The sequence below is a fragment of the Temnothorax curvispinosus genome, unplaced genomic scaffold (genome assembly GCF_003070985.1).
Source record: "Temnothorax curvispinosus isolate PA1 unplaced genomic scaffold, ASM307098v1 QBEX01010810.1, whole genome shotgun sequence".
NCBI lineage: Eukaryota > Metazoa > Arthropoda > Insecta > Hymenoptera > Formicidae > Temnothorax > Temnothorax curvispinosus.
Window position 1 is genome coordinate 208369 of NW_020220590.1, and position 20504 is coordinate 228872.

General features: G+C 38.8%; 1 protein-coding gene across 1 annotated transcript; it reads right to left on the reverse strand.

Moving 5' to 3' along the window:
- Positions 1-2: 2 nt before the first annotated feature.
- Positions 3-19568, reverse strand: LOC112460770. Its single transcript, XM_025025606.1, has 3 exons — positions 19278-19568; positions 10384-10444; positions 3-3688 (listed from the first exon to the last, which is right to left on the reverse strand). Exons 1-3 carry the CDS (start codon positions 19285-19287, stop codon positions 3370-3372), a joined length of 390 nt encoding a protein of 129 aa, XP_024881374.1. The 5' UTR covers positions 19288-19568; the 3' UTR covers positions 3-3369.
- Between the last annotated feature and the right edge of the window lie 936 nt (positions 19569-20504).

Below are 20504 nucleotides of genomic sequence, written 5' to 3' on the forward strand. Positions count from 1 at the left end.
CAACTCAATAAAATATATGTATATTTTTTCCAGTAGCAACCATCATTTTACATACATTATTATTTCGCATACATGAGGCTATATAAATAATTAGTCAAGCAGCGGTTTCTCTTAATAAAACTCAACAGCGTGTCGTCGTATCTCACACGTTACGATATTACATCAAAAATTTACATATAAATCTCGATTACGTTAACATTAACTCGGCGTGATATAATATTACATCGCATTTTTTTTTCTTGGATCTCAAAAAGCGGCCGTCTTTCATTGCAGCGGTAGAAAGCAAAACCGATAAAATATATACTCGCTACACCGAGCCACGTTTTTCTCGCTCGCAATATTTACTCGCGCGTAAATCAGAATAGCGTCTTTTCTCAGCGTTTCGTTACAAACTTGATAAATGTACGTATATATCATATACAGCCGTCTCTATAACATGCAGTCGTACGAATAATAGTATAAGTAAAAACTACGTATATGGTGATAATTGTAGGTTTATTACGTATCTGTAGTTTTTCTTAAACATAATAGTAACGTCTGTAGGAATCTCGCAGCAAAAATAATGCAGATTTTTCGTTTCGCATTCGTTCCTCGCGCTATTCCGCAGTCTTCCCGAGTATGTTGGAGAAATTATTGCCTCGCAGTATCACTTTCAGTCGCGAAATTTCCTTTAAAGCATCTTACGTTTCTGAGCAGCTAAAATCATTCCTGTCTATTCCTTACGTATTCTTTAGGACTGTCTTCTTCATTTCCACAATGCGCCAGCCGAGGATACAGCGATCAAGATATCTTTTTTGAAGCTCTTTTGTCGCGTCTGTTTTCAAGAATCTAGAGTTACTAAAGAAATAAATTATTCACATATATTATCTAATTCCTATAAATAGCATGTTTTTCTATCTTTTCAAACAACATCACGAAAATTTGAAGTTTCATGAAGATTTATTTGCTTATCTTTCTAATATATAATCGTACTTGAAAAAACGCAATGTGAGTAATCGTCATCTAACTTGGTATACGAGAGAACGATTGGCAATTCAGTTCGAATTGACGATTTATCTTATGACGTCTGACGAATTAAACGAGGAAAAGATGTCCTGATTGCTTGACTGGCGTGGGCTGGCACAATGTGCAATAATAGACACATCTTTACACTAGAGCTATATTATTTAACACAGGTCTACTTATGTGTCTCTTTAAGTATGTATATAAGTCTATAAATGCCTAATAATACCTATGTCATCTGGAGGCGGGTCTGGCGCAGCACATGTAGAAAATTAGTAAAGTGTCGTCGAGATTTATCAGCTCATATTTTATACTAACTCCCTAATGTTAAGAGTAAAATGACGAAATTAAGTAGCGTCTTTTCCTTTGGTTCCAGCGATTCCTCTCGAGCTTCGTGAACTATCGAAACCCGATCGCGCCGATAAATAATCGTCATTAGTTAATCTCGAGCTAACGTTTTATGTCCCTTTCTTCTTATAGGTTTAATTGCAATTTAATTATAATTATTTTTTAATTATTTTAATTTAATTATAAAATAAAAATTGGCGCGTCAGTGTTAAATTCATACATATTTTTTACAAATAATTTTTTTATTAGTTCAACGTCGATGTTGTTAATATTTCTGTCAGCAACATTAACTATTGCCATTGAAACGAAAAATTTTGTTAACTGAATATCATTCAAGAATGAAGATATCGTGACTTTTACACATTTAAGTTACAACATTAGTTTCGTAATTCCGCTCACGTAACCGTGGCCGGGACTACTACGACACAGAAAGAGATACAGAAAGTCGCTAATCAGGATTAATTGATGACAATCGATCGGTGCGATCGGGCCTCGTTATGCATGTGTAATGGAAAGAAACCTATTTACAAAAGAGCCGCGTCCTCCGTCAGACCCGGCAGATCGCGCCTTTTATCGTACACGTATATTTACGATATTACAAAACTAGCTTACACTTATATGGAACACTCAACTCTACAACACTATATAAAACGTAGAAGCTTGTACACCCCGTTGTGTCTCGAGAGTATAGGCTACGTGTGTTCGTGTACGACACCATATCCACTCCAGCACCTGCGTTTCCTCCGCGAAACGACGGCGCGATTGTCTCTCGCCGCCGTTGTCGGATCCCGTGATTACGTCAGAAACTCTCTCTCTCTCTTTCTCTCGGCCCACTCGCAATCTCTTTTTTCATTTTTTATTTCTTTTATTAAGACTTCACTGCAAAATTTGTACTACGCTTAGGCCAGCCGTTGCTGCTGAGCTAGTTCGAACGGGCGGGAGTTTCCCTGTTCCACGCGTTGTGAACAATACGCAACCGCGGCTTTCGCGCACGTTCCCCATAAAAGTGTTCCTCATTATTGTCGTGTCTAGTAGGTTTTTTTTTTATTCAGACTTTGTTGCAAACAAGGGTTAAAATAAGGACGATCCCTGTCGCGGGAGACTGATTACGGTTAACCTTCGCGAATGTCGATTCTGCCAATCGGGCTTGCTTTAATTCGATCTCGCGAAATTGGATGACGTACAGTCGGTACGAAAAGGCTTCGCTTGGAATTTACATGTGTTACGTATTACGTTGGTGGTATTAATGCGCTCGATATGGCGCGTCTCGAATTTTTCAAACGGTACAGATATATACTTCGTTCGATCGCAAATAAAATTACGAGAAGTTACATACTTATAATATAACAATACATATCGCAATAATAAATGCGCGTTTATTATACATGTAAAAATCTTGTAAAATAAGCTTTATATATTAGATTTTTAATTTATTTGAATTTCCATAAACATGTAAGATTAATGATCTTTTTTTTTTTTTCAATTGCCAAACAATATGAAATTCAAACTTTCAAAAATTCCTCGTACATCATTCAAGATTATCTCCAATTTGGTTTCAGTCTTTATTTCAATTAAACTAAAGCGGCTTAATCGAGTTAATTCGAAGCGGAAATGAAAAAGCGCGGAGACTACGTAATACAAAAAAGAGAAAAGAAGAAGAAAGATAGCAAGAGAAGTCCTCTCGAGTCCATATCTTCTTTCCCCTGCAATTAACGCTCGGATGCACCTATTACTTCCCCACAAACGTTTATTCCTTGTGTATCTGAGTATATTTTGGGGCGCATCCAAGAGTTAACAGTCCGAACGTCCAGCGATGTCCGCGCGTTATCCGCGTCTCGTTTGCGAATCGCGACGGACGACGATGGCCCGTCCGGATGGGGTTTCGCGGTCGAGGTGGACGAGGGGGAAACGCGGTGAGGCGGTGGTGGTCGGTCGTACGGCGGTCGTCGACGCGGTGGTCCCGTCGGTCCCGACCCTCGGTGTCACCCTCGTCCCGGCGTCGGTGATAAAGTCGTAAAATCACGCGTGCGCGCCGCCAATCACCGTCGCGTTCCCGGTCGCCGTCGTCGTCGTCGTCGTCGTCGCCGATAGCTGCTCCTCCGCCTCCATCATCTTCAGCTTGCGCACTACCTGCGCGTGCTCTTCCAGCAGCCTGGCGAACTCGCCTCGCCTGGTCTCGGCTTCCACTTGAATCTGCTTGATCCTCTCCCGCGGCCCGCCTGGGCTGTCCAGCGGCGTCTGCGACGCCGAGTTCTGCGAGCTGCTCTCGCGCGACAGCCCGTCCAGGTCGGAGCCGTCGCTGAGGATCGAGTGCGAGTCCACGTCGTCCACGATGAGGCTGCGGGTAGGAGCGCAATGTAATATAACATGGACTCTCTTAATGGAGCGGAAATGAATAAATAAACTGCGAAAAGAGAATAGTCATGTCTAACGAAATTAAGAAGGTGCTGACTAGTCGTGGAAAAACAAGATGACGGAGCAATTGAGTCATTTGAGTCATGTGTTTTTTTTACGTCGGTGACATCGCGATTTGTCGCGTCCGCGTCGTCGATATAGTGTGTCTAGAAGCTAGAATAACAATCATCGCCAATTATTTCCATCTATGCCTGCATCCGCCTTTTTCCTCCCGTTTTCAACGTATTATAGGATGACGTTGATCGTTTTCCGCGTCCAATTTATTTTCGTGTTTATTTATATTCTATTTTTTCGCGGGGGCTGACGTGTCCCGAGGGCTCGTTTTACAGGCGCAAATGCCGCCCGCGCACGGAAATCCATATTCTATCTGCTATCGACGTCAAAGGAAAATCCGATGCGCGCCGTGTATATAGGTACTTGATACACGACGTACTCGATGATAATAATACTGATCATTATCGCGCGTGGTATCATTATATTCGCGGCAATCGGAAACCTTCGTATCGCTTTTCGAAAAACGCAAGGTGATTTCTGAGAATTATTTTACATAATGTACGTTGGACTATATACTGATTGCGAGATTTCGTGCTTTGCAAGTCTTTGTCTCATCGAGCCGGAACGATTTCGAAGGCAGTCGCGTGTGAACAAATCGTAGAAATTATTCGCGCGTATTTCCTCTAAATTTTCTACGTCACTCGGCAATTTTCGATGAATGTGGAGAAAGTACGGGGGACCTTTGGCACTGCGAGATCAACGCGACGGGGGGGATGACTTCTTCTGCCTCTCGTCGCATCCTTCGCGAGGTTCGTACTCGCGAAAACTGCCGCGAGTATCGATCCGAGAGCCGAGTATGTGTCCCGAGTCTCGTTTACAGGCCCCGGTATCTTGTTGCACCCACCCACACACACACATACATACTCACACACATACACACACACACACGCACACACTTCATCGCTTCAACGTTACACATATAGCTGGGCCGCGGTACAATCGAATCTAGAATTATCCCTCTCCAACACGTCTCGCGTTTTAGGGCGTTGTTTACGCTCGGGATTTACGAGCTTCCTTTGCCGGACCGCTGATATCACCGGCGGAAAAAGACGGATGCGTTATCGCAGCGCACATCGTGAAGCGCAAATAGAAAATACAGTGCCTGCGAAACTCGCATCGACTTCGCGTTGGGACGCGCGGCTGAACCCTTGCGGTTGATTATATACTTGGAAACTTTGCTCATTTCGCCGATGCTTATTAGCGACGGGATTATCGATGGGGCGAAGATCCGGTAGGTAGGGATCGAGTTAACTTTTGAGAGAATCGAGGTGTTCAATTCGTGTAACGAGAATGTATTAAGAAATAGGGAAACACTTTTTGCCCGAAATAGAGTTAAAAGTTTAATCGCAATTGTGCGATCGCTGAAATAGAAATGAACGAGCCGGAACATTATTCTAGTTTGAGCGTTAATTAAAGTTCCGTTTATCGGAGCAAACTTGTACCGACTATTTCGGTATTGAAAACTTAAAACATCAAATCATTGCGTTATTAAATTTAAAATTTAATACGACGATAGTAAATCTAATAATAGAATACATATATATGAGACTAAGAAAATATCACAATATCTCTTGAGTATATACTGAAATCAATTTACTTTGACCCGGAGATATTTGTCCAATCGGGATACAAATTCAATTGTATTCTCTCAAGAGATCACGAAAAGAGAAACATGAGCATTGTGATCTTTGCGTTCCGAGTTCCGATGGTTACCTACTTTTCTCGCTACGACGGCTATTCACCCGGGACGAATGGCGAAATCAATTTCGCGCGGGTTGAGGATAACGCGGACGGGAAGACGAGATATATATTCGCCTCGTCAGCGCGAATGCCTGCCACCCGCGCCGCGGTAATCACAAACCATTTTCATGGCACGTTGCCGCGCCAGCGGAACGGGGTCGAAGGAACGTCGAAAGGGCAGAGGGCGACGATCGAAGCGGAGATTAATCGGCGATGGCCGTGGCGGCGGCGGCGGCGGCGCGAGATTTCGCGAATTTCGCAATCCGACTGTAGCGCGACCCTCGTGGGTCACCGTACGTAAAGCTGCATCCATGAAAACGTATTGTATTTCCTGATGCAACGTTAGCTTCGATTGATGGAACGGAATGGTCTTCTTTGTCCCCCCAAAAAAAATCCATTCAATGTTTGACATTTTTATATCTTTCACTATATTTTTATATCGTTGCTGTTTTTTCTGCAATTTCCTTTGCCTTGCAGCTAAAATTAGTCATTTCGTCATTTTTATAACATGAATTTTTTATCCTCCCTGATATAGCTCTCTGATGTAAAAAAAAAACTGATAATTACAATGTAAATACTTTACATTAATATATATCGTATCGTTATTGCATTTTCTGTATTTTTTTATAAATCATTATTTTAGTATATGAGAAAGTAATACTTCTGATTTTTTTTTTTTTTTTTTTTAAATATAAAAAAACGATGATACCTGTAATTACTGTCCCAATATTGCTGCGTCAGACATGACGTACTCGTTCAGAATACGCCGATCTAAGGAAGGCAAAAGCATTCATGACGTCCGGTGCACTATCGACGTTCGCCTAGAGAGGCTCTGCGGCATCGCGGCCGCCAACGATTGTCGCTTGCGTCAAGCGTTACGTCATTGGTGTACCGGCACAGCCGCGTGTGCCGCGGAAAAGTATTGATTTTTCGGAAATCGCAAAATATATGTGCAATCGTACAAGATATAGGCATCATTCAATCGTCAAAATATGAATTTTAGAGTTCTCGCTGAGTCTCTATTGAATGTGGAACTGCAACATATCCCATCAACTATACTTTTCCCTTGAAACTTCGATCTTAAACGCGACTTGCCTGATAAATCTAGATCACAGAATCGAAAATAGTCACGTTTAACATTAAACGCGCGAACGATTGAGTTTAAAGATTTGTCTCGCATTCCTCTCTCTCGAGACGAACGGCTCAGATATTATTCGAGGGATTACGCCGTATGAGAAGGACGCGTGAACGGCGCTCGATTGCGCTCGAGTAAACGTGCAAATGCGATTCCAATGATCACGGGAATCGGGAATGCGATCCAATTAACTTTTTTTGTGCGATGGATTCGATAATAGGTTCGTATTGTTTAACTGTCCGATGAATGCGTCCCCATGTGTCTCCGAGAGTGCCCTCACAGAACTTCTCTCTCGGCCCATAATCCCCTAACGGCATCTTAAACGTGACGTCAGGGACTCAACGGCTTTAGCGAGGATCGTCTGAGCATGAATGGACGACGGCGGTGTCTAACCGGGAAACGAAACCGACCGCATTTCGGGGCGAAATTTAGTGCGGAACTTTCCAATCTCCGGTTCGGCCGAACTTCGCGAGAGCCACCGAAGTATATCGATTTTGCCGGATTCACGAGGGAGTTAAAAGCGCTATTACGTACGCCGAAAATATTTCCGCATCCCGCGGCCACTGGGGAGTATTTCGTTTACGACCGGAAGTACATGCCGGCGCGATTACATGTGGCGGTTTTGTGTTAAATGTTTGGAAGATTGAACGCCATGGGCTGCTTAAATTTATTACGATAATCTCATTGTCCTTGTGAATATACATAGCTATCGTATAGAGATTGTACGGTTATTCTTTTACACGACGTATCTCTCATCTATCTAATATAAAAGTATCAATAAAAATTCGTTATATCTTTAAAAATTAAATATTACGATTCCAATATCATGATTAATTAATTCGAAATTATTTTAGTACCAATTATTATTTTTTATATATTTAGTATCAATTAATTTTAATGAATGAAGTATTTTTCTAAGTTATATAACCATTGCATTTATAAAATTACAAATGTAAGTTTACGTTTTATGTAACGTAATTATTTCTATTGCTCCTCTTTTAATGGTGGTATCATTTGGTATAGAATGTTCGATCTGCTCTCTCTTCAATAGATTGCAAAGGGTTCAGGGCAGCACATGTAGGGGAATCATGTAACTTTGTCTCGCAACTAAAGATAAACCCGATACTTCCGCCGCGTTTCTTCATTCAGCGTCTGCCTATGACGCGGCAATACTACTTTCTCGTTACATTACTTATGAGCGCGCTATCAGATCGAACGACGTCAACTCGCGGTATGCGCGCAAGAACGATCGATGCCGCGCCATAAGCGCAATAAAAATAAAGCAACGCCGCTAAGAATAAGATCGCGCACAGTTTTCTCCGCCACTCGCTGGTTATCGGGCAATTTTTTCCTTCCATTCACTGCCGGTCGGCCCGTGCGCTATCGCGAAATAGCTCGAAATTATACGCGACTCTCGAGCCGTCGCTCTTATCGTGTCGCTCCGCGAGAAGACGCGATCGATACTTGTACTCTAAATCCGTGCCCGCTATTCTGATCACGAATCTCATGACCTGTTCTAATGTCGAATTTTATTCGTGGAAATATCATACCCGAATCGCAGACACAGACGAGAGAATCGAACAATTATATTTGACGGTAATTGCACGACGAAAATAGGCTGATTAGCGCGAAACGCGTCACGGAACCGAAATGTGTTATTTGTTCATGAAGATGTTTACGAAATCTCGAGTGGTGTCTATATCGAGATACTTTCTTCCCTAAAGATTCCTTACACTGTTGGAAAATTTTTGTAGGTTTGTTAAAAAAGGTCCTTGTTAAAATTTTTGTGTAAAATAATAATCAACACATACATGTGTAGATTTAACATATGCCTGCTATGTTAATTGAACTAAACAAACTTAAAATGTAAAATTATTAAAATAATTTAAAGAATAAAGTAACACAATTTGAATGTATTTATTAAATGTGTTAAAATTTACAAAAAAAAGAGTGTTGATTTTACTCTATAACAGAAGTGGGAATAAAAATTTACAGAAAAAGAATGTTGATTTTATCTTACAATCTTAACTTCAACATAAAAGTTATGTTAATTGTACACATAATTAACCTTACATTTCTTTTCTGTTGAAATATTTTAACATAGTATCGGTGTTACCATTTAACACATCCATATTATGTTAAATTAACACAAAAATTTGAGTGGACCGTTTGGGACATGAGATTTATGTTATATTTAACACAAATTTTCCAACAGTGTACATGAGTATATACATGTATCAAATTATTTGAAATTGAGCAACCATCAGAAATTGATGAATCTGAAATTAATCGACCGAGCTTTTCTCGTTCAAGATTCGTCAAATAAATCGCATTGATTTTCGTTAACTTATTTACGGAAATGCCTCTTCCTTAATTAATTTTACAATGTCGATATTCTGAAGTAATACCGATGTTATAGGTATCGACCTACGGCATGTATCTTATGAAATATTAATTCGATACCGGCTAAATATAAAAGTAATGATGTCCTATAAAATTTTAGCGTTTATATTTGTGTGGCGAGGCAGATCGTATTGATGTACCGTCAAACTGCCCTATCGTCCTATTTGTTGACGCCCATGCCGAGAATTTGCAAATGTCACGGAAAACGTGAGAGTGTAATTTATCGTTGCAGAAACATTTCTCCGTTTAATTAGTAAATTCAATCAGTTTCAACACAAAGTCAATATTCTGATATACAATGCAGGTGTTATCGGCGAAAGTCTCGATTTACATTATAATTATACAATTGCATCCACAAAAATTCTCGAAACAATTAGATGACTTTTTCTCATCTTTTTTCTTCAGCGTTCGCGCGCTCGGAAAAACAACCTAAGTACGCCTCGGATCAAATCATTAAAATTAAGTCTTTTCGAAATTAAATAAAAGAAGAATTCATTCTTTGATGCGTACTTCGATATTAAATCTCTTCAAGATGATTTAAATTAAAAGCAATTAATTTTTTTCGCTCGGAAGTTTTTTTGTTCTTTTTTTTTTTTAGGAAACTCTCACAGCATGACAAAATAAAGTAATTTTTGCTATATTATATCTATTATTTAAATATATAAAAAAAATGAGTATTGTCATAGATTGATTAAAGAAAATTCGACTGCCAAAAAAACTCGTTATAGAAGCTCTCATTAAGAAGTTATACCATAGTTCGTGAGAGATGTAAATTAATATAACAGGTGTAGATTAATATAACAGACGGCTAACTAATTCCTCGTTCCTGCATCTCGCGTATAATAATGAATTTCTAAAGGTCGCGCGGAAAACATATACACCCACGAAAATCCTTGAAATAACCGGCTTCCTGCGGCGAAATCGTCAATGTATATGTGAGTGTACCTATATGTATGTGTGTGTGCGCCCTTTTTTCGAGCGCAGTCGGGCGAGACTTTGCGTAAAGCGAGAAAAGTGAAAACATGAAAAAACAATATGAATCATCAACGCGTAAACATAGAATAAAAGGTAAGGCGATTAAAATTATTATTTCACTATATATTCGGAATAAAAATATAGCAGGTAAACAAAATAATCGCTTTTCGCAAATAAACGATAAAATTGTATACATTTAGGAAAATTATATAAATCTCTATAATAAAATATAAAAAATATTGCGATAAAAATTGAATACTTTGAGAATATTGAACTTTGGAATTATTCGAATTATATAAAGTTCAGCTCACCTGAAAGCACCGTGGATTTCCCTGCCCGATGCCATCGTCACTGCGATATCAGGTAACGATCCTGTGAAAAAAATGAAGAGGCATTAGTCTTCACATTAAGCATTCTTGAGAAAAGATATGTCGCAGGTTTTTCCGCATATCGAGAGTCTCCGTCACGGCGTCGTTACATCCGTTCTCATTTCTTTCCTTTAAACAAGGCGACTTCTCTTACACTCGTACAAATCGCTTTAACGTGAACGAGGACGATGCTCTTCATCTTCCGCGAAATTTCTCATGCGAAACGAGACTGCTCGTCGGCAAAGAAAACAACACGACCGTTATTCTCGAATGCGAAACGAATCCGCAACGATATCGTCTTTGTCTTTTAATTGCGAGCACCACAAAATCGAAAGTCTATAATTAGGCGCAAACTTAAAGGCGCATTACAAAGAGAAACGTAACGAGAAAATATGAAGTGAGAGACGAGCACAAGTCGAAAAGAATTCATTTCCATTAAATAAATGATATTTAATTATTTAGTAAATAACTTTGTAATATTTTTCAAAAATTTTCCCCAACGTTTCACCGGGAAACGTTCGTTAATGCCCGACGTTTAAACGTAACTGCAAAATTTATCTCCGTGCTCCAATTATGACAATGCGCGCATCTGTTAACCCAGAGGTAACGTTACATATTTCCAGCCGCGGATGACGTGTCAGTACTTAAGGCTTAACGACGCGCGAAACTCGCTCTGTAATTCGCTCGTCGGAGACAACGTCGTCGCAATTCGGACTCGGACAATGAAGCCGTTCTCCTCCTCCGGGATTGGTATAATACCGCGCTGTACCTCATCGGCGACGTCACGCGTCTCTGAGAAAGACTATCGTGCGCGAGATATACCCCCCCATTTATCCAGCAGACAACGAGGCGTGTGTCCGCGATACGTTTCGCATCCGAGGGCTCTAAATTCTGAACGAGATCGCTTGTTCGTCTGACGAAAAACGACTCGATCGGAGTGACAACCAGGCTTTATTCCAAATACCTACCGTCCCTACCGACGTGATTATGACCTCTTATGTAATCACGCGTTAAGAATTACAGCATCGAGAACTGCGGGGCAGACGTTTTTTAACAAGAGTTGCACAAAAATTGAAGAGTCTGATTTATTCACCAACTATTCTAAATTTATATAAAAAAAAAAGAGCGGAAATCACTCAGATCGCATAATCTCTGAGCTTCTTTTCGTGATTCATAATCAAAAGAGTTAAGACGGCTTGGATATAAGTTCTCGAATTCTTCGGCTGTATAGAGAAATGCTACCATCTAAATATACGACATCGCAATTACTCTTGGCGAACTTTTTTACTTTATAATAACGTTCTATAAAACTTGATGTAATAGTCTAAAATTAGTTCGCCGGTCTCGCGGCAGGTCGATATCGAGCGTGCTATTAGACAGATAGGCACTGTCTTAAATTTGGCACAGCAAATGGACAACGCCGGTCGGGCCACATTGATATTTTACAATCCCAAAATCTCGTAGAAACGACGGGTTTTCGGGACTTCTGGGGGAAATAACCATGTCCAGCGAACGAGCGGTCAGTCTATAAATTGTTGATTGTCCTGCTCGAATGTCGGGAGCGATGTCTCGATCGTGATAGATCGATTTTCTCCGTCCGGCATGCAGCGTGCATCCGTCGGCCGACACTGACATACCGTCTTCTTTCATCTTTTATGGGACGCGCCCGCACGCGCTCGATTTTTCTATGCAAATTGCAGCCCCTCTCTCTCTCTCTCTCTATTTAATGAAGATCGATTGACCGTCGCGCGTAATATCGAGCCATTTACGACAAGAATTCCTCGAGAGGAAGCTGTTCTCGTCTCTGATCATTCCTTTCAGCCCTTGAGCATTCCCCCATTTAAATCAGTTTGTCAACCTTGACGAGATGCCGACTAGGAATTTGAGGGAAATATGAGCGAATATATTAATCTTTACCTAGAAATAATTTGTCTATGAAGAGCGTGGAAGATATAAATCATTATGCATTATGTTAATATCACAAGTAGGATATGTATTTATTTTGCAAATCTAATGCATTATGCATTAGATGCATTATGTTAATATCATAAGTATATAGGATATGTATTTATTTTGCAAATCTAATTTTTACACAAATCTAATTTCTCACAGCTTTGAACTTTATTCTTAAAAAACGTCATTTTCCATATTATATATACAAATATGCTTTATAATATCTTTTATAAAAATTATGAGAAACGCTACAAACTACAAGCTTTTAATTTATTTCAAATATTATTTTTCTATAGAAGCTTTTATCATTTATTGCTTTAGCATGCAAATTTCAAAACAAGCATCAATATTTAATTTCCTTTAAAATGACGTATTAATTCGAGAATTGTTAACATCTAGTAATGGAAGTTTGAGGGAACAAAGAGAAAGGGAGAGTTTTGACCTTTCCGATAGCCAGGAGTGGCAATCATATGCATTAATTGATATAGCGGAAACGCGGTCGGATTACATGGAGGGCACAGCATCGCGGTGCAATGTTAAAGGTCATCATTGTACAGGTTCTTCCATAAATCGCGTGTTATACTTTTTTCTCAGCTAATTTTTTGCTGAATTTTGAGTTAACGAAAAAATTTACACGGTTCCCATTACTTAATTTTTATTTGCACGTAATTATTATCACGATAATTGAATTAAAAATTAAATTTCTGCTGAAATTGTCTCATACGATTAATTGTAAAAAGTACTTTTACTTCGGGTATTACATAATTTTAGAATTTATGTTTAGATTTTTATTTTAAGATGTTAATTCAAAATGTTAGCCGAGAAATACGTACAATATAGGTGAAGTTTATCACTTGTGACATGAAATATCTATTACGTTCCACGTACAACAGTACGTGCGACATATGCATACAAATATTATAATTAATATCGATTTCCGTGTTACTCGTCATATACAGATATATCAAATTCTCGTGGATTGTCATGAATAATTCTTACATATGACATCCGTGCTCTGCAATGTCGAGTTACGCGCGAATCAGAAATGCGAATTAACATTATAAATTGTAGATTGAAAATGCAAAACCCACATAAGCGCGCCATATGCCATTGAATAAATTAAAAATAAATTTTATTAAAGAATAATTTAATAATGAAAAATTATACATACGCTATGTTTTGCGTTTCTCATAAAGTCATAAACGTCGCACGGTACAACGGTATATTTGAGAGATTAATTAGAATCGCAAAATTCAAGGAAATAAATTTTGTTTCAAATAAACATTGTGAATATATATTCGTGTATGCGATAATAGTTTATTCATCGTGATTAATTTAATGCGCGAGAAGTACAGAATATTCAGCGCCTCGTTAATTTTTACAATATACGTTGAATATTTCGTAGCAGCGATAAATTCGTTGGTACGCAGCGTTTGTTTTTTTTTTGCGCGCGCGCAACCCTCGTGACGTTTAATATCAACAATACCGGCGCGGCGGATTGTTGTGTACACGCAGATACTTTGCTATCATTCGCGCGGCGAGAGCCGAGCAGGTAGGCAGCGACTATGGTCGCGCTATTATTCTTCAAAACGCGATTATTTACAATTATCAACTTACATGATTAATTGACTCCCACGATTCATAAACGTGCTGGAGTAACGACTACTTATTAAAGCCGATATACCGCACTTGTTCTTTTGAAGTCGCGATACCGAGGCACGAGGGGGTGAGAATAGGGGATGAGAAACATTAAATTAAGATCCTTCGCCTTTCAAGATGCATTCAAGATGCGCTGATTTGCGAGATATCATGGGTGTCGAGCGAAGCGTATCTTTCTCGCTTTATCGTAACGTAATAAAATGCGAGGAACTGTCACGCAAACTGTCGCGAGATTATCGTGTTCTGTTAATTAGTATAATACATGTATGTAGCTAACTGTGTTTTCGCGAATGAATTATTCGTGATTGTCATCAAGAAGTAGTAAATAAGGACCAGCGGTCAAAACCAGCGGTTAACCAACGGACAACCAACAGAGAATCAAGAGAAGAAAAGGAAGCCCCGAGAGATCGTCAGACGTGACGACGAAACACAACCTGGAGTAGGTAGATGTATAAATAATATAATATCTTATTTTATTCATTACTTTTTCCCGTGATATTAACCCTAGAGAACACAAGAGGGGTAATACGTTACCCCAACGCGACATTAAAATTACGTCCCTGACTTAGGGGCCCGAGAGGCGACCAATTTGTTTTTCGAAACTTTTTACTGTTTTTTTTTTACTACCAGAAACTGATGATACTATCATCTTCCCTATTAAAGAGCAAACAAAACTATCTATTACAAAGTTTTCTAACAACAAATAGAAACATTATACACGCGGTACAAGTTTGGGGTAATTTATTACCCCGCTTGGGCTTTCACGTATGAGAAAATTCTCATGTGTTCTCTAGGGTTAATTATTTATCTCTACGACACTTTTATATGTATATATTTTAAATTAGCGATAATTGTGTAAATATTACAATAAATATGATATCTTATAGAGCTCATAAAGATCTCTATATCTCAGAGTTCCGCTTCGTTGGGATGGTAATTCGTCATTTCACAAGAGCACTTATAATTAAAATAGAATTGTAATAAAATAGAATGCATGATCGTGTGTGCGTCAAGCCAGGCTCCGGATATGTTAGTTTATCTAGTATATCTTTAATTAGGCGTATCTGACTCAATCTCGAAACCTTGACATCGCAGGCCATCACTTACGTTGCTTCATTAATGCAATGCTTAATTAAAACGTCACGTGCGACGATCTTTCGTTGCAACATCTCAATAAGCGGAAACTCCCCGTCGAATGTATGTAAATATGACAATTTTATCTGCCTCAAAATTTCTCTCCCTCGATTTTTATTATTATTTCTAGGCGTAAAATGCATGTTATTTACACAAAGCATACAAATATCCAGTAAACTCTACAATATTTAATTTCATATTTAAACTACTTTAAACTACGCAAATTTTTGGCGTTATTCTGGCATAATATTTTTGTGCACCAAATACAGATAAAAGATTGGAAAAAATATCGATAAAAACATTTTAAAAGCATACAGCGCAAATTTTTTAAAAAATATATTTTAATATTTATAAAAATATTTGAGGATATATGAAAACATTCTTACCACAAAAGTATGAAATGTAATATCAAAAATTAATAATTGTTAAGCCAATTAATTTTAAACATGAGATATTAATATTATTTACACAAATTTCTTTCAGCAAAATATTTTGTCGTAAAATGTATGATTTCTGTTATTATATTGCTATTAGAAGGTAAAAAAAATATAATTGGTTAGAAAATATTAAACAAATTTTATTACCAATAAATTATTTCTGTTTTTGACATTGCATACGACATTTCAAAGAGACAGTAAGCAAATACTTTAACAGTAATAATGTGATCATGAGAAATTTTGGTAGGAGTCGTTCGGTCACGATTTCTTCTGATGGCTCAACTGAAATGAATAACGTTCCGCTATTGTTTTAACCGCGATTGCCAATATGCACTGAGAGCCTTGCACAACGAATTCACATTGCCACATAGCGACAGAATTGGCACACGTCGAGAGTACGAGAAAAAAATCTACATCCTTCAATCGCGAAAAATATGCCAATCCAATTATATTTTATTACTGAATATGTGGTCAGATATATCACGTTCTAAAATATATATTGGTAAATTTAATCTGTAAAAAATATTACTTTATTTGAGATCACCAATAATCTCTTAATGCGATGAATAGTCAAATAATTGTCAAGTCATATATTTGATTTATATCATTTAATCGAATTTGTCTTTTAATGTGTCGATTGCAATTAATCGACAGCGATGCACATGTTTTTGAACATATATATAAGAAAAATAAAAGCGAAGCGTAATGAATGGTGACAAATGTGCTCTCTAAATATATCGGAAAAATCGATTGACTGAAATGGCAAAAGACTATTTTTCAAACTTAACTATATGAGTTTCAAAGATCAGAGTTTGATAGAGTCAAATGGAAAGATGAAAATTATCGATAAAACAATCACGACGCTAGATCTTTTTAGAAATGTTAATCGATAATTTCGATCTTCTCATAGCTACTTAATAACAGAAATTACACATTATAATGAAATAACATAATTTCTTCCAGAAAAATTGATTGCACGTAATAAATTAATAAAATTTAAAGTTTATTTTTTTAATTCATTAGATGAGAGATATGTTGCCGCTATTAATCTCTGATACTAGGTACTTTTTACTTTTATTTGTGATGCATATGTACCCCAATTGCAAATGAGACGGGCAATAAAGGAAAGCAGAAACAAAACGACGAACGAAATTGCAGTCAATTACATTACAACGCGATTGTCGGGGGACCTCTTAGGTCCAGTTGCAACGTATCTGTCCGAAATTGTTTAATGGGGTTTAAATATACGATGCGTTATGCGGCTGCATGGCGAACGCGGATTCAATTCGGCGCGGTGAGCGGTCGTATCAGTCGAAATTCGAGCGAAACTTAAATTTAAGCACCTTAGGTCCTGGTGCAACGCGACAGCCGGCTGATTTCTCGGCCTCGCGACGCCAATGTAAATTTAACGTCGTTCACGCCGGATCTCGCGGGAAGATCGACAGGCTCATTTCGCCACTGACACTCTCGTCCGGCACGCGGAAAGCGTAATTTGCGTTTATGGGTGAACAGGTGTTGTATCTAGGAAGAGAATAGGGTAGAAGGAAAAGTAGAATGAGAGAGCGAGAGGGAGGTGGGGAAAGATCAATTTATTATTATCCTGAGACAAACCCCAAGATAATCCTAAACCTACTTAGAGGAAAAGGGAGACAGGACTTTGGTGTTAAGGAGAGAAAATAATTTATCGGGGGGGAGTTAATTGACAAAGTAAAGAAAGAATAATAGATATGCTTAAACCAACAGAACTCAATCTTCCTTTAGATACTTATATAATAAGAAAATATATTTATCGCCAGGTATATTTATCATGGTATCTATATTACGCTGACGTATAATATAACAAGTGGAAGGAGAGAGAACGGACATGGATATGTAATTCAAGTAGAGACAGACCGGTTGCGGTCAGACATTTTTTCGTGCCGGACGCGTCGTTACCGTTTCTACTGCGATTCTATTACGTTGTCTTGGTGCATAATCATATACGCGATTTCTATCCATTCCATTTTTAAATTAATCAACAAAATTATCCATGCATGATGAATGAAAATATAAAAAGAATTAAAAATATAAAAAGAAATAGAAAATAAGAAATAGATGACATATGAATCATAAGAGAATTCCAAAAAACCTGAGTGAATAGAGAATTACATATTAAATGACGTGCGACACGTGCATTATATTGCCGTTCGTTTGTAAATATTTCACGAACTTATAAAAATATATTTTCCAGAAAAATCGTGGTTTAAACCGAAGGTGGCATTTATTATTCGACATAATCGAGTAAGCGCGCGGCGGTTTTTCCTGTAATAGAATATTTTTATCTCGCCTGTCGCATTTCGACCGGTCGGATATTCCAGGAAACAGCGAATGCGAATACCCGGAGTCGCGAAGGAAAATTTCCGATTCATCCGAACTCCCGACTTAAGCTCTCGAAATCAATTATTCATTACGCTCAATGGAGCAGTCGAAGCAAATTTTGCTCCAGCTCCACGGCCGCCTTACGTCAAACGAAACTAATAAGCCAGTCTGCGAGTGATCAAATTTAAGGTAAAACTTAAATTTGAACGAGATCGATCGCCGGGATCGTAGCTGTGGGCTTTGAATTTCATTTGAGATACGACCGAAATACACTCTTGGGAGTATCATTTCTCATCGTTAATGGGATAGCGACGATTAGGTTCTTCTCGCTTCGTTACGGAACATTTCAATCCCTTTCGACCGCAATGGGGTATGTGAGATATCAGTAGCTTCACATTTAAACGACAAAAAATTGCGGTATGTATGTATATAAAGATAAGCTTCTTTCATAGCAACAATTCTTTGGGGCATTCTTGTTTTATATCATTTTTATTATTCAGTTTCTATGTATAATATTATTTATATATATTATTCAAGATTCATTTTTAATTGATTTAGCTAATTATGCTCACAGTTAATGAAGATAATAAATTAATCTCAGTTTCATTATACGAAATCTTGTTTTATTATACGAAAACGGAAACAGTGAAAATGTAAAAAAAGGCAACGTGTAATAATTTATTTCTCCCGAAATTGACTTATAAAATATATTAATGCCATATATAATTTATTTCGTTACGAAAATTATTATTGTGTTGATCTAATTTCCTCGAGCGATGATCCCCATCTCGCACGAAATGAAATCCGATTCATCGAATTATCTAGGTATTCTAGGTAAAAGATTTAACAGATGTTAATTTCGACCGTCGCTCGAAATTACAAAATTATCCGGACATCATGTCGCATCTTTTCGATTACATTTCCCCACATTCGACCAGACGACTAAGCAGCTAATTTCGCTCGAATTCGATTAACGTGACGGATTAAGTCCCGATTCCAGGATTAACGGACGTTAACCCGCGCATCGTCCCGTACATAAGAGAAACGATCTCTCTCGCGACCGACCCGGCCATCGTCATCGTCACGTCGGGCTGGCTCTATTAAGGGTGGGTAAGGGGTAACTAAGGGAGTTCCTCCGGAGGCCGATCGATTGCACGTAAAAGTGCCCTCGTATTTCGAAGGGACATAAATACATTACATATATTGTATATATATATATACACACACACACACACACACACACATATTCTCACTCTCTCTCTCTTTCTCTTTCTCTTTCTCTCTTGCTTCTCTTACCTCTCACCATCTGTACTCCAATACTCCCGGAGTCGTCTCGCGAGAAATGCTTTTCTATGATCGCCGCCGTTTTTTCTCTCCTCTTCTACGGCGACGTCGGCCCAGCGGAATTGCGTGCGGAAACTATAGCTCTCTTCCTCTCCCTCCCACGCCGTTAACCACCGACGCACCTGAGAGACTTCGAGAGCAAGGCAAGCCGAGAACACGATCCTCGCTCGTCGAGCGTCCCGCGCGAACTGATCGGCGCGGGCATCGACGCTCGCGCGCCTCCGCTTCGACGTCGACTGCAGGCAGCCTCGCGGGGCGGCCGCCGCGGATGGAAGGGGTTGCAGCCGCCGTATTTTATCGGGTTCGTTTCCTCGCCTGATGCACGCAAAACGAACGTCGGCGATCTTGTGCTAATTAATTAATTTTCATCAACACATTGAATTTACTTAGAACTCCAGACGAACGCGACTTCTGGCAACAGACAACATAAATCTCGATGTTTCACTGGGATGATGACGATAATCGATGTTTGCCGAAGCAGCTATTATCTCGCGCATCGTCAATCATCGATGAAACCGTTGCTTATCGTGATAACGATTTGTCGATCGAAGATAGATAATGCAGAAGAGCGAAGTGCATCATTGCAACAGACGCGGGATGCGTGGCGCGATTCCTCGGCAACTCGTTACCATCCTCAACATATCCTTAAGTCTCTCCTTCGTTGGCGGATGCCGCATTGTATTCCACATGCGGGCCACATGTTTCTCGCGTGCTGGCCCACACGTCGGGCCAAAATATATCGTGCGAGGCGCGTGCCGGCGAGAGTTCTTTTTCCGATTAAGATCGTTCACATCGCTCGTAAAGTTTCGAATCACATCACGAATAACAAACGCTTCTTCTAAAAATATTTAACTTGCTCAAATTATGTGTTTCTACTTTGTTTCTACTTACTGTGTCTTTTGATATGTAATAATATACTTGGAAATCACACTGAATTGTTGCTTTAGAAAATTTCGATATCAATTTGATTACAAAAGACTGCCTCATATATCACAGTGAGTTGCCGCTGGATTGCCATTCAGTTTTATTGAATTAATGTAAAGTGCGGCTTTATAGAATTAATGTAAAATGCTAAATTTAACATAGGCTCGGCATGAAACAGGTTGAATTTACCCGTTTTCCTATGTGCTCAATAAATTATAATCGAACGAAACATCGAAGGTGACATGGTCGTGCTGC